This window comes from Microtus pennsylvanicus, chromosome 4, assembly GCF_037038515.1.
Source record: "Microtus pennsylvanicus isolate mMicPen1 chromosome 4, mMicPen1.hap1, whole genome shotgun sequence".
Taxonomy (NCBI): Eukaryota; Metazoa; Chordata; class Mammalia; order Rodentia; family Cricetidae; genus Microtus; species Microtus pennsylvanicus.
Genome location: NC_134582.1, coordinates 18,854,017 through 18,869,406, shown reverse-complemented (window position 1 = coordinate 18,869,406; position 15,390 = coordinate 18,854,017). Strand labels below are relative to the sequence as shown.

Sequence of the window (15,390 nt, the reverse complement as noted above, 5' to 3'; positions counted from 1 at the left end):
GATATCAGCATGAGAAGGGTGAACAGCAAAAGGAATATCCCACCCAAGGAGTATGGCAAGTATCCCAGGCACTTGATGGGTGGGACAAGGGGCCAGAATCACATGGATCAGAGGTTTTCAATTTTCTTAATGCTGCGGCCTGTTAGTACAATTCCTCATGTTGTGGTGACCTCCAACTACAAAATTATTTCATTGCTACTTCATAACTGTAATTTTGCTACTGTCGTGTGTAAAGTTTTTTTTGCCCAATAAGCCTCTTTGCTGATGCAATAATCCATATCAGACCAAATCAAACCAAATTAGAAAAAGCCCAGGCTTAATGGATGTCAGCACTCCTGGGTAGCCCTTCAGGAAAACACAGAGACTTGGAAGAAGAACCTGAAAGACCATCTGTTTGTTCTCTGGGGGCAGTTTAAATAGCCTATGGGAGTGGTCTTGACTCTCTCTGGGGAGTGGTCACCCTTTGGCGGACTTTCTCGGAGGTAGAGTCTGGACTGTGCAACTCCCAGGGGAAGGGACCTGGACCTGTGGCCCTGTGGCGTGGTCTCATGGCCTGCTGCCCCCTGCCGCCACTCGGGGGCCTGCAGCGGTTTACTTAAATTATAACACTAAGGCCTTGTGGTTCAATTTAATAGAATGCAGTAGTCACAGTAATTGAAGGGCCGTCTCATAGCACCCGGGATCTACAAATTTAGAGACTGAGGAGTGACTACAGGGCAAAGCAAAAACAAAACAAAAGACCAGGAAAAGTCCAGGAAAGATCTGCACCAGGTTCTCAGGGAGAATCTGGACAAGGCTACACTCAGCAGGAAGGAGGCTGGCGGCCATGTTAACCCCTCTTCTACAAGAGGATAAAAGGTGCTATGGGAGATTTTCCCAGAAGGAGAAAAGTGTCTCTAGTTTTCCAGTGGAAATGAGTGAGAAAAGAACTAACCGTCGGGAGAATTCCAAGACTTGCCAGAGGAAAAGAATCCCTTATCACCCGTAGTGTGGATGCCCAGGGCACACCGCCTTAAATCCGTACACGTCAGTCCGTTTGAGCTACCATAGCCAAGTGCCGTAGCCTGGCAGGACTGCGTGTTTGTGGTGATAGGGTTGGAAGCCAAGACCCAGCGCATACTAGGCAGGCACTGAGCTACTGCATCCCCAGCCCATCTAGGAGGCTTAGACATCACAAATACTATTTACTTGATCTTCTGAAGGCTGCTTGTCCATGATCGGGGTGTAGACAAGAGTTAATTTTTCCTAAAGTGTCTCTACTTGGCTTGTAAGTGGCTACCTTTCTCTATATACAAATTCCCACTTCATACAAGAACTTCAACCAGTCCCTGGCCAGCTCTAATTCAACTTAACTATCTCTTTAAAACTCTGTCTCTGAATAGTCACATTCAACCCCAAAGAACTCTTTATACATAAAATTACAAATGTTCAGACATTATCAGGAATCCACTTTCTAATAATGCGCTAATAAGGTGAGTCTGGCCAGGCTGTGCGCACACCTTTAATCTCAGCACTCAGGAGGCAGAGGCAAACTCTCTGAGTTTGAGACCACCCTGGTCTACAGGGCAAGTTCTGGGACAGTCAGGGTTACACAAAGAAACTCTATCTCAAAACAAACAAATAAACAAATTAATAAATAGATAAGATCAACCAAGAAGTGGATATAATGTCCAGGCTAATTTCTTGGACTTCTTTGGCCCTGGAAAATAGTATCTAACTTCAAAGCAACATGTCGGAGAAGTAGATACAAGAAATCTTTGCCTGACATTTTGTTTCTTTAACCTTTGCTCTGCTCCGAGAAGAACAGAAGGACAGACCTTCCTTGCACACTGCCATCCGCTGCCCGACTTTGGGCTCCTGCCCATGCACTTTGCATGAGGCCTCCTGGTGACCCAGGCACACGTGGACGGAGTAGCCTGGGGACATCAAAGGACAGGAAAGTTGAGTAAGAGTTTTTTTAAGCCAGAGCACACATGCCGTGGCTTGCTGTTTAGCATGGCTTCCAGCCTCTGGAGGTGGTAACATATGGGCAGGAGGCAGACTGGATGAAGAGCTGTCTCACGTGTCCACTGAGGCTTGCCATTTACACACAGAAGGGGTGTGTTATCCATTATAAAAGGCTGGTTTCAGTATTCAGTGAGTAGCAGATTCATTAATTTATTTAAGTTTTGTAATGCCAGGGATTTAGGGCTTCAAGCATTCAAGGCAAGTAAACTTAGACTTATTCACTATGTTGGTACATGAGTGAATAGTCTTTTTTTCTTTCTTTCTTTTTGGATTTGATGCTGAGGACAGGAGTCAGGGCCCTACCTAGACTAAACATGCCCTCTGCCACTAAGGTACCTGATACAGGGTATGGCTGGCATACCCTGTCCTCTATCCTGAACTCTCCAGCCCAGGAGGTAGGCTACAAATGTGTGAATGTCGAGAACAAGAATATTAATTCATACAATCGTCACAAAAACTATTCTGTACTTGAATGGAGGTAAGATAAAAGAGAAACTTGGCCGGCTTCAATCTTCATACCTGTTAAAGGCACACCATTCTGTGTTAAAGGCTTTGTCAGTTAGATGAGGAAGTTATCCATATTTCCCACAGATGGGTTCAGATCTGTAATAAAAGTTTTATACCATGTTATAACTGAACTTTCAGATTAGATCATGGGAAGGGGGTAGATATGTTCAGAAAGGGGATCAAGTAAAGGCCGAAGTTAAATCCATTAATAATAATAATAATTTCTTGAGAAGGTTTCTCTGTGTAGCCTTGGCTGTCCTGGAACTAGCTCTATTGATCAGGCTGGCCTTGAACTCACAGAGATCCTCCTTCCTCTGAGTGCTGGGATTAAAGGTATGTGCTACCACCAATCTGCCAAAGTCAAATCTTATCATCCCTAATTTTAATCTCTAATGAAAATCAGCAACACAACATGGGCCACTTTTTAATTTTTTGTCAGTTCTCCAAGAAACCCTGGACTAGTCCTAGTACCTTACCTGGGATCCTTCTCAGCACATTTCACTGGTCCACTACTGTATCCCTCCCTCTGAGAGGCTGAGCTTCTGTTTCCCCTCCTCCCGTCCCCCAGTTTCTCTTCCTTATATTTTGACCACTTAATCTCTTTGGTTCGGTCAGTCTACTGGCTATGTTCAGTTCGGACTCTCCGGATGTCTGCGGCTGTGCCAACACTCACTTCTACAATAAACCTTCTCTTCAACCGTGTCTTTTTTTTTTTTTTTTTGAATTTTCGAGACAGGGTTTCTCCGTAGCTTTTGGTTCCTGTCCTGGAACTAGCTCTTCTAGACCAGGCTGGCCTCGAACTCACAGAGATCCGCCTGCCTCTGCCTCCCAAGTGCTGGGATTAAAGGCGTGCGCCACCACCACCAGGCACGTGTAGCCCAGGCTGGCCTCGAACTCGTGATCCTCCTGCCTCTGCCTCCTTCAGCAAATCCTACCGGCGTGCGCCACCACAACCGGCTCAACCGTGTCTTACAGTGGCCATGTCCTCCTTTTTCATCCAATTTAAAATTACGTATACATATTTCTGTACACGCCTGTGTACGTGCGCGCGTGCGCTTGTGGTCAGAGGACAATTTTCGGGAGTGGGTTCTCTCCTTCCACCATGTAGGTTCCAGGGGTCCACTTAGCTTGGAAACACCTGCTGAGCCATCTTCGCCTACCTCACATTTATCAAAGACGCACTCAAGAACAGTTTCGGGGGGGGGGGCTGGAGAGATGGCTCAGCGGTTAAGAGCATTGCCTGCTCTTCCAAAGGTCCTGAGTTCAATTCCCAGCAACCACATGGTGGCTCACAACCATCTGAATGAGATCTGATGCCCTCTTCTGGCCTGCAGGCAGGCACACAAACAGAATATTGTATACATAATAAATAAATATTTTTAAAAAAAAAGAAAAAAAATAAAAGAAAAGAACAGTTCCGGGCTTTTCTCTGAAGCCCTAAACGCTATCTTGGAGGGGGGGGGGGTGGGAAACGACACAAAGACAGAGCATAGCGGCCCCATGCTGACCAGGGCAATCTTTGGTCCCCTTTTCTGTGCCACGGGATGAGCTAGTTGAGGCAGAGCCTTCAAAATGACCCCAGCTAAAAAGGCTTACTGCCTTCTTTAGGTTAAGTTAGGAAAAAAAAACCAAAAAGTCCCGTCAACGTTTTTACGCGAACTCCTATTCTCCTCCCAGACTCTTAAGAAGTGGCAGGCACTTAATTTTGTTTGGGTCGACTTTTTTGTAAGTGGTGAGTGAAGAGACTCGAAGTTACACTTTTGGACATTCAGGAAATGCCTTCCTAGTGTTTGCGTTTCCATAATAGGCGTGGACTAGCCTTCAACGCCCAAGGTTAAAACGGTCACTCCTCGCTAAAGAAATTCTAATCACAGTCACAGTTAGGGAATCCAACAAGTTTTGAGTTTAATTGTTTACAAACCCCGGTCTTGTTAACAAACCCCTGTCTTGGTGGTGTTTGGCTTGCGGCTCCCACCCACCTCACACCCGTAGGACACCTTGACAACACGTGCCCTCAGGAATGAGTGCCAGAGGCTCAGCTGCAGACGGATTTACAGAGGCCGCCCTTGACCAGCCGCCAGGGGCTGGAAATGCCCACCTTGCCCTCCCCGCAGCCGCCCGGTGTGGACTGGCTGAGAAGTGGGCGTGGTTTACCGCGTGGTTGGGCGGGGCGAGCACGGGGGCGGGGCGCGGGGAGAGGGCGGAGCGAACGGTGAAGGGTGGGGCAAAGAGCGCGGGGCGGGGGCTGTTGTGGGGAGGAGGAACTAATGGTGAGAGGCGGGGCCTGGGATGTGAGGGCGGGGCAAATAGGGCGTAGGGGGTGGGGCACGAGGCGCGCCTACTTGCGCTGCAACTTCTTGCCGGCCTTCCTGCTGCACGGCGCGCGGGCTGAGGCACGGCTTGGCGGGAACGTGAAAAGAGCGTGCGGAACCTCCGGTGTTGGCGGAGGCAACGAGTGGGAGCACGGGTCCGGCCGCAGCACGCGGAACTGAGCTGAAGGTGGCGGGGCCCGGCGAAGCCGCGATGAAGCCGAGCAGCGAGGAGGAGGAGGAGTCGGTGCGGGGAGTGGGCCCCTGGGACGAGTGCTTCGAAGTGGCGGTGCAGTTGGCGTTGCGAGCGGGACAGGTGAGCACGGTGGCCGCGTCCAGCCCTGAGGCACCCCCGAGATGGGCAGCGTGGGAGTGCTGCCGGCGCGTGGGCGGGAGCGGGGCGAGTTGCAAGGACAGGGCCTGTGTTGTTTCTGGGGTGCACCTTGTTTTGGCTCTTCAGCCCCCTGCTGCGGGAGGCGGCGAGCTTGGGGGGCATGGGGTCACCACCATGGCGAGAAGAAGGGCGCAGCCTTCGGGAAAGCGTGAGGGACGCGCTTCTCTTTTGGCAAAGGAATGGCCAACTGCTGGGTACATGACCTTGGCGTTTGAGTCACCTGGAAAGCAAACGTCCCTCCCAGGCTAGAATACCGCAGTTGGCTTCTTTTTAAGGACCAAACCTGCAGCCGGTTGTCGAGGCTCCCTGTTTCAACCCCAGGCGCGTGGAGCTCTGGCTGGGTTGCAGCTGATTGTCTTTCTCCGGGCATCCTGAGGCCAGGCAGCCTAGGCTCACAGCCTGAGAGCGCCTCCAGGGAGTGACTGGCACAGACCCGAGTTCAGGAGGAACTCGTTAGACTGCCGGAAGGATGGAAACCAGCGCAAAGCTGAAGAAAACCAGACTGGGTTTGAAAGCTTAACTGTGGAGTCTCTGTTTTTCTTTTTCATTTCTGTGTTCGCCCCCTAACTGTTCCTCAGTCTCTTCAGCAGTGCCGAACTTATAACATTGGTGGGGTGTATATGCACTGGCTCCCCAGGACGGCAGAGCAGGCCTTGCACCGTGCTTTGCTCCTTAAAACGTGGCTGCATACTGCTGACTTGGGGGGGCGGGGGCAGGAGTTACCGTAGTGTTGTGCACAGAAAGACTTATATCCAAAAAAGGGGGGCATTATTTTCAGGTGTATCTGAAAAATACTCTAAAGGGGAAGTCTGTATTAAAAGGTGTTGCCATGGTGCTGGGGATGGAGCCCAGTGGAGTAGTACATGTACAAAGCCATCCCAACATAGCAACAACCGGAAGAACAGACACTTTGAATTACCCTGTACATTATGGAGAATCCAGCCCTTCACAGACAGTGATAAAGCCTGTAACTCAGACAAACCCTCATCCTAGAAAATAGATCCTCTGGGAGCAGGAAGTGGCAGCCCTCTCTCCCATCTCCTCGCTTCTGTTCCAACAAGAGCATCCTTCTAGAGAGAGCGATGTCAGATGTCAGTGGGTGGAGGAACTTTAAGACTCTGCTCTAAAGCCTTTTCCCCTGGGGACTTTGAGAAACTAGGACTTAGGCACTGCTGTGTGAAAGCTGTTGAGTGGAGTTGCAGGTTCTGTGGCCTTTCAGATTTCAATCTTTAAAGGAATGGTGGTTTAAGTCATTTTTCCTATTCAGCGGTGCTCATCGGAAGTTTGCAGTACCACAGGCACAGTTGCAATTTCCCAACAGCAAAAAAGCTTTAAAAAAAATGTCAGTGAAATAAAGATTCTGACATTAGGAGTCTGGTCAGGGAGCTCAGGACTCTGGGCGCCCTCTTGGGAATTATGCGGTTTCCTGCCTGGCTGGCATTGAGCGAGGGAAAAGCTGAGAGAAACAGAAGACACGCGAGGTCACAGTAACTAACCTGTAAAGAGGGAAAGATTCTCTAAATGATCTGTAGGAATCAGGTACTGACCGGAGAAAGCGGCCTGTAGCGAGGCAGCCCAGTGAGGGCGGAAAGACAGTGGGTGACATCTTTGAGTCCTCCTGAGGCACGGGCTCCACCTGTGTGGATGCTCTGCCAGTTTATCACGGGCTGCTTACTCTCCATTGCCAGCTGAGGGTCTGGGTGCTGTCTGCTACAAGGTCAGGGCCTCAAAGGGAGGGAGCTCCCAAGATATTTGTCCAGTGTCCCCAGACTTCACTATCTCTTCGCACGTTCCTTTTGCTCCATCCTGAGAGAGCTCCCTGCCCAGAGATGCCCCTTGCCTTGCTGTCTCTTCTCTCTCCCCCTTACCTCCTGTGCACCCCACCGGTTTATCCTTAGCCTACTGGACTTGTTCCTGCCCGTCAGAAGTCCCAGCTGCTCACGTGCTAAAGAGGCTGCAAGAGAGTGTGTGTGTGTGTGTTTGTATGTGTGTGTTTGTATGTGTGCACGCATGTATGTGGATAGGGACATGCATGTGTGTTTTGCGAGGGACCCCAGCCAGGGCCTCTAGGGTATGCTCTACCACTTAGCTACACCCCCAGCCCTTATCGTGTTTTCTGTCTCTTTCCTTCTGTTCTTTCCTTTCCTCCCTTCTGACAGTCTCCATATTTAGCGCAGGTTGACCTTATGATCGATCCCCTTAGCCCTGCCTCCCAATACTGGGATTATAGGTGTGCACTGTAATGCCAGCTCATTGTAGTATTTTCTGTAGGGGAACAGGAAGATAAACAGCTTTTCTGACTGCAAAATTGAGCTTATTATCAATGGTTTTGAAAAATTATGATAATATAGTTTAAAATTTTACAGTTGCTGTCAACTGAGAACTTCAAATTTTCTTTAGTGATGCTGTATTTTGTATATTAATCATACTGTAGAAAAGAGTGTTGAACAGGCCTGATCCCAACTGCATGCATTAAAAACCTCACATATCTGGATGCTCACACCTTTCTGATGCCGGCTGCTCATACAGGTGTACTCCTTTCTCTGTACTGAGTAATGGTGACAACGGGCCAGGCCAATTGGTTTGGTGAACAGGAAGAGCGTGTCTGACAGCCGTCCTTTCCTGGCGGGCTAACAATAACTTACAGACAGATAATGCCTGCACGTCCCACAGATAGGTCTCGTCAGTCAAACCTAGGTATGTCTCCTGACACCTCCTTGCCCAATCTGACCACACCCTCTTCAGTCCCAGCAGATGCCAGGTCTGACAGAGAGTTGGTCATGGATGAAAGGGACAGGTCAGATCTAGTCACGGTAGCTGACTTCTGTGCGGTTACAAAAGGTGGTCCGGGGAGTTGAGACTGTTTCATTGTTGGTTCAGATGTCTTGCACATGTTACTTCTTCAATACTATTTGTTTTAAAACCACAGTACTAAAACACTGAAGTTCTCCACCAGGCAACATGTGTCGAGCAGCTCGGGAACTTCAGCCCTATGTTCTGTTTGTGACGCGCGGTCTTGTGTAGAGTCCTATGTGGATCCCATACGAATATGACTGAGCTGTGTAAAGCAGTGGTGAGAAATGATTGATTTGTGAAGGCTGAGGTGACAGTTCGGGTTGGGTGTAGGTCATGAGGGACGGGGTGCTAGGATAGCATCAGGGACGTGGGCCTGAAAATCGGGTTGCCTGCTGGATTTGCGGTGTCCGGAGACAGTGAGCTGCAGGAGGAGCAGAGCAGGTGTACGGCCGTTCCAAGCGTGTGGCCAGTGGACGTCTTGGTGAAGAGACGGAGTGGATGCAGGTTGCAGGAGAGAGGAGATGTGATCGTGGAGTGGCTGGTCAGCCTACAGGGCATATCGCCCCAGGCTGGGGTCTCTTCGGGAGAGTCCCAAATGCCCCTGTATGACCTCTTCATCCTGGTGGCTCCTTTCTCCTGCCTGGGCTGAGACATCTGCCACGGAGGAGGTGAGAAAGGTGGTGACCTCACATTTCCACCGTCTCCCCGTCTGCTTCAGTCCCTGCCTCACTTGCCCCCCTTCCCCGAGGAGCCAGCCTTTGAGCATTTGGTCCTCTCCCTGCCGGCTGCCCTAGTGCTGAAACCCAGGGTTTCCAGCAAGTACTCCACCACAGAGCCGCACACCCAGCCTTTTGTAAGGGCAGGGTCCCTGTGAGGCAACCGCGCACGTGAACCCAGAAACTGTGCTGGTTTTCCAGGTTCCTGACTGCACCTGAGAAGCCAGCTGTTGATCTCCTTATACAGAATCGTGGTGAAAGGGATGTTTTTCTTTTCTTTGGTTTAATAATTTATGTAGCTTTATTTTATGTGCATTGGTGTGAAGGTGTCAGATCCCGTGGAACTGGAGTTACAGACATGTGTGAGCTGCCCTGGCTTCCACATTTTATTCAGCTTTTGGTTTTCTTACCCCAAGGGAACGGGCTTAGGAACTTTGGGACATCCCTCTTTGTATTTCTCACACTTCATTTTGCTGACAAGAGCTGTCTGAGAAAAATGGGAACAGAGAACCTTCTCCACAGAGAGAAGACTTGCTCCCGTGCCTGGCACCTGTAGTTCTTGGCAGATAGGGAGTCCGGTAGAATTCCTCTTTGGTCTCACCTGAGGAAAAGCTGGCGGAGCGCCAGTCCTGGTCTCTGAGGCCCTGAGGTGGTCCTTTGCTAACCCAAAGGAAGCTCTGCCAATGGCGATAAGACCTTGGGGCTGGGGAAGGACAAGGCTAAAATCACGTAGCCAGAATCCCATAGCCAGAAGAGTGTAAAGTTGGCAATCAGTTCCAGGCATTCCGCTTCCATCCCCGCCCCAGCGCTGAGGTAGGTGGAAACTGAATAAAGCCTCTGGGTGCTGGGAACAAAGTAGGGTGCAGAAGAGAGGGGGGTCCTGGCCACCCCTCTCTCCCAGCCTCAGCTGGCCTGCAGCTGCCTTCTCCTGGGAGTTGAGGGGAGGGTTTGGTTTCCCCAGGCTGAACCAGTCTTAGGACCCCAGTGTTGCTATCTCTGCTTGCTCCTAGCCTCTGGTAAGTGTGGCCAGATGTTTCTTCGCAGTGGCTAGAGACTAGTCACAGAAGCCGGTCAAAGGACCTGAGAGGTGGGGCAGCTTCCTGAAAGATGTCATAGTTAATTTCTGTCCTCAAGAAGACTAGGTGATAGGCTCAGGAGGGTGAAGGGGAGGACACAGGGGATAAGAGTGCATATGAAGATGGTGTGGCTGAGATGGAGTACAGAATCCAGGAGCTGAGAAAGCCTAAGATGAGCCCTGGAGGGTCAGCCACTGGGCATGAGAAAGAGAGGTGCATGCTTGGCTAGAATAGGCACTCGGCTTAGGCTGTCTGATATTAAAGGAGATGCATACCTTTCTTTTTTGAGTTTGGAATTCAGACTTTAGAGACTTAGGTCCACATTTTATATATTAAACATTAACCGGGGGCTCTTTGGAGAGGGGAGAAAGTCATGCCAGGAGGTCTCCAAAGAACATGCTGTAGATAGTAACTGTTAAAAAAAAATTAAAGCATACACTAACTTGTTGCTTGTTGACTGATTAAAATCTCTTAAGAATGAAGGGAAAAAGAGTCATAGAAAGGGGCTTAAAACATAACAGTACACATTAACTTGTTGCTGGTAGAATGCTTAATATCTCTAAAATTAAGGGGAAGGAGTCATGGGAAAGGGTTTTAGCTAGTACTCAACATACATTCCCATCTCACTCTGCAGCTTAGCCATGGCCACAGAGCAGGGTTGCAGGTCTTTAAATCTTATCACTTGACTGAAAACAGTCTATCACCTTCCCTAGGTGTGGGAGATTTAGGAGTTAAATTTTCTTTTGTGTTCCTCTTTTTTTTTTTTTTTTTTTTTTTTATGTAGAGCTAGCCCCAGAAATCAAACTTTTCTTAACCTCAGATTTTAGGCGCCTGCTTGACATTTTTACGTGGCATGTTTGAAATAGGTCTCTGGCCTGGCCATAAGCCATTGAATTTTGTCAGGTCTGTGTTCTTACAAAAACCAAAGTGGTGGGAGTCTGCGAGTGTGGTGGTCAGCATGGGCACCTGGCCAGTACTGAAAACAATGCCACTGTTGCTCCAGACAAGGATGCTGGGGCTCGGGGTCCCGAGTAGCTGCTGAATTAAAAGTAGTTTATCCTTCCTACTCCATCAGTGATAGGAGGTGGGTACGAGCAAGAAGATGGATAAGGTAGTGCATTTGTGGAGCGTCCCCGTGTGTGGGGGTCCCCCTGGGCAGGTGCCATCCAGAACATGCTGCCTGCGGAAACTGAGCTTGTCCTGAAGCTGCTCAGGGGAAAGGCTTACTGCTTTGAGTCCAAGGAAGGGACAGTCAGTGCCTCTGCCCCCTCCCCAGTAGCTAAATGCTGTGACTAGCAGCCACTAGCCAAGTAGATGGGTGCTCAGCCAAGACCTAAATGTGCTGAGGAGTGACTAGCCAGTGATGGGTTCAGCAGTAGCTAGGACTAACTAAAAGGGACATTGTGTCCAGAGACACAGATGGGAGGAAGCAGGCAGGAGGATAACCAGAGAGGGTCTGAGCCTGGCGTAGAATGGTCCCAGGTGGCCTCAAGGCCAAGTACGCTTCCGGCTGGGTATGAAGGACCTGCCGCTCAAGATACAAAAAGCAAGTTACCTCGCTGCATTCTGTAGTCTCCACACTCCAGAAGTTGAGGCAGAAAAAGTACCAGTGCAATGCTGGCCTGGCCTGTACAACAAGACCCTGTCTCCAAAAACAAGGGTGGCGCCGGGAGAAGGCATGCACAAGGCTTAGTGCGAGGCCAGGACCTGATGGAGTGCATGAGGTGGATAAGGGGGACACACCCGTCCCACTATTGGAGGACACAGGTACTTTCTGTCTCTATGGCAGCTATGGCAACACACAAGGCAAAAAATGAACAGCTTGTACATCACAGTACAACATGTCACCCCCTCTCCCCAATCCATGCTGCTCCACTGTTGTAGAATCTGTAGTGAGGTGAGGCCTGGCTGTGGATGGAGGCCTTGGGGTCTTAGTGACCAGGCCCAAGTTGCCCACAGAGCCCCTGAGCTCCACACTCAACTGCGTGTCTTTTGGAACTAGAAAACCAAGCTTATAAGTGTCCCTGAGGTTAGACATGATGTCACAAGAACACTTGTTAGTGTGGTTAGTGGGTGGTTCTGTACAGCAGCAGGACATCTTTATCTGCTCCATCAGCAAGTGTTCACGGGGCCCTTCAGGTGTGGCAACCCACGCTTGTGAGAGATGGACACGGAATGAAGGGGTTCTCACCAAGTGCTAAGTGCAGTGGGGAGCCTTCAGGTTTCATTGTGCTGCAGTCCTGTGGAACAAATGCTGGGCTCCGTGGTGGGCCTGTTGTGGAGGGGGGTGACTTTCAGGTTGAGTCAGAGGGAAGAGTGGTGTCTCAGCTGCTCTTCTATTGCTGTGAAGAGACACTGGTAGCTTGAATAATTGGACATCATAATCGCAAAGGCACTATTAGGAGGTATGGCCTCGTGGAGTAGGTATGGTCTTGTTGGAGGAAGTGTGTCACTGTGGAGGTGGGCTTTGAGGTCTCATATATGCTCAAGATACCGGCCATTGTTACAGTCTACTTCCTGTTGCCTGCATATCAACATGTGTCAGCTCCTTCTCCAGCATCATGTCTGCCTGCGTGCCCCCATGCTCTCCATCATGATAATGGACTGAGCCTCTGACACTGTACGCCACCTCAATTAAATGTTTTTCTTTTATAAAAGTTGCTGTAGAGGCTGGAGAGATGGTTCAGTGGTTAAGAGCACTGGCTGCTCTTCCAGAGGTCCTAAGTTCAATTCCCACCACCCACATGTAATGAGATCTAGTGCTCTCTTCTGGCCTGCAGGCATACATGCAGGCAGAGCACTGTATACGTGATAAATAAATAAAATCTTTAAGAAAAAGAAAAAAAGCTCTGGTCATGTGGGGCGGCAGTGGTGAGCACCTTTATTCCAAGCACTTGAAAAGCAGAGGCAGGTGGATCTTCTTGAGTTCGAGGCCAGCCTGGTCTACAAAGTGAGTGTCAGGACAGTCAGGGATACATAGAGAAACTCTGTCTCGAAAAACCAATAAATAAAAAGAGTCATGGTGTCTCTTCACTGGAATAGAAACGAAAGCATCTAATTGGTGGATTTCTTACAGTTTCAGAGGCTTAGTCCATTACCATGGTGGGAGCATGGCAGTACACATGGCATTGGAACAGTAGCTGGGAAATGCATCCTGATCCACAGGCAGAGAGAGAGAGAGAGAGAGAGAGAGAGAGAGAGAGGGCGAGCACACCACACCACACCACCACCTAATCTTTGTAATTCTTTCAAACCCCTTGGTGACCAAGCATTCAAGATTCAAGTGTATGCGCCTGTTCGGGTCATGCTCACTCAAACCACGACAGATTCCCATCTGGTCTGGCACTGAAAGCCTCATAGAAGAATGTCAGCCTTAGAGGGAGCATGGAAAGGGGGAGGGTAGACATGAGAGACAGGGCTCTTGTTGGCCTTTAGGAAGTACAGTTAACATATGGCCCAGAGAGAGGCTCTGCTTGTGGAACCCCCAGGAGCCAAGGTCCTTTCTCCTGTGCCGAGGGCCCTCTTCTTGTGACTGCCCTGGCTGTCATTAGTGGGGATCACGAACTTGTGAAGGAAGAAACACACTGAAGGGGAGCACAGTCTTTTTGAGGCTGTGGCTCTGAAGTTGCAGCGATGTCTCCATATCAAACCCAGCAGTACAAGAGGGAAGTCAGGATAACCTTTGAAGGCAGCTCTGGGCTCTCCTGAAACATGGGGTCTCTGGTCCTGAAAGGAAGAAGGGAAGATAGATGCCTAAGGCCAAGTCCAGAAGCTGCTGAACTCCTCGCTTGTGACCTTGACATCCAGGGTAGTGAGGGCCGTCTGTGCAGTACGAGGAGAGGAGATGCATGGTTATGGAGGTATAGCTGGCTGCTTAGGGTGGGGGCCTGAGGCAGACTGAGTTCAGCTTTGGAAGCAGGGTAGTAGATGAGGCCACGTTTTAGGAAGGCCCCGAGGATAGCAGGCTCTGGGCCCAGTGGAACCTTGGTTAGCACAACCAGAAAAGGAGGCAAGAGAACAGACATGGGTGGCCAGTGTTTACAAAGACATCAGTGGTCCTGTTGGAAGGAACATGGTAGGAACCACTCCAGCACTCTGTCCTTCCATTCCCACAGCTCTGTGCTGGAGGAGAAAATGGGCAGCTAGATAAAATGTCAGGGAGCCTCTGCTGTCGTGGAGCTCATGTTGCCATGGGAGCAGCACAGCCAACTCCACCTACAAGACAGCCGCAGGTAGGGAGAAGTAGATGGAGGACCAGACAGTGAAGGCCCTGAATAGGAACATTCTGCCACCATCAGCGGGGATGTCGGAGACAGATGTAGGAGAGCAGCTTGGTATGGTAACCCCTGGAAGGTGAGGTGACAGGCTGGCAAGGATCTGGCCGTGTCGTGTTTGGGGTCCTTCTGGCAGCAGTAGGAAGCCACTGGGGAGTTTTCAGATCTTTGTCTTTAATCCTTAATCCAGCTTCTACATGGAGACCACATGGGTGTGTATCAGGCTAATTGGTTTCATAGCTGCTTCCTCTTAAGCAGGTCCCAGGAGGCACTGGTTTCAAAATGGAGATATCTTTGCATGAACACACACATACACACACACACCCCTTCTGCCAAATGAGACTGACCCAGCCTCCCGGTGACCCTCCTTGCTCCAAGGTATGAATACTTCCCTGCCTCCTTACCGTGATGAATCTTGCCAGAAATGTTGATCTCAGACCCCAACCCTGACCTGGCAACCAGTCTTCTCCCAGCAGATCCCGGAAGCTCTGGTGCTGTGTGGTCCTGTTAGACTCTTGAGATGGGTCTCTCTACCCTGTTCTTACATTCTCCTGCCTCTCCCACCGCAGCATACACTTTACCCAGATACACTGGCTGCACACACACGCTGAATCAACTTCCCTGTATAAGATATACACACAGTGCCAAGTGGCCTGCCTGGACTGGCCCAGAATTGGGATTCCTGGAGGATGTCAGGTTCTGTGTGAGCTAGACAGTAAAGAGTGTTGAATTTATGAGCACCGTGGAGGTTGGTTACACAGACACTGTGTGTAAATTGGTGTGGTAAGAGAATTAGCATGGTGGTAATAGGCAGGATATTGCCAATTCAAGACAGGAAGCCCTGCAGTGCAGGTTGGAGGCCGGCAGGATATGAACAGTGGCGAGCTGACGTTAATGGACTGTAGGAGGCCTCATGATTTTCATATTTCCCATCACATCTCAAATCTATCATGGTTATCTGTTATTTTTGGAGCCCAGATTCAAACATAGCCTCACCTTGGTAGGCGCATCATGGGTCAGTTATGGGAAGGACAGTGAAGCAGAGAGGAGGGACCACTAGATGTCATGTTTCTGATTGTTCTTTAAGATTCCATTTGTGGGCCGGAGAGATGAGCCACCAAGCCTGAGGATCTGAGTTTGATATCTGGGACATGCCAACTCCTGCAGATTTTCCTGTTTTCCCCATGTACACTATGGCTTGTGTGTGCTCACAGATGGCCAGACACACATACAACACAGAAGTGAAATGTAATTTATTTATTTTATTTTATTTTATTTTGGATTTTCGAGACAGGGTTTCTCTGTAGCTTT

General features: G+C 49.7%; 1 protein-coding gene across 2 annotated transcripts in view; it reads left to right on the top strand.

The window, feature by feature from the left end:
• Nucleotides 1-4,818: 4,818 nt before the first annotated feature.
• Nucleotides 4,819-15,390, top strand: part of Impa2 (inositol monophosphatase 2) — a 28,254-nt gene continuing 17,682 nt past the window's right edge. The window contains exon 1 of one of the 2 annotated variants that reach the window (XM_075968428.1): nt 4,819-5,139. In XM_075968428.1, coding sequence (XP_075824543.1) covers nt 5,038-5,139 — 102 coding nt within the window. In that variant the 5' untranslated portion in view covers nt 4,819-5,037. The remainder of the gene's footprint in view (nt 5,140-15,390) is intronic. The other variant, XM_075968427.1, reaches the window with a different exon arrangement.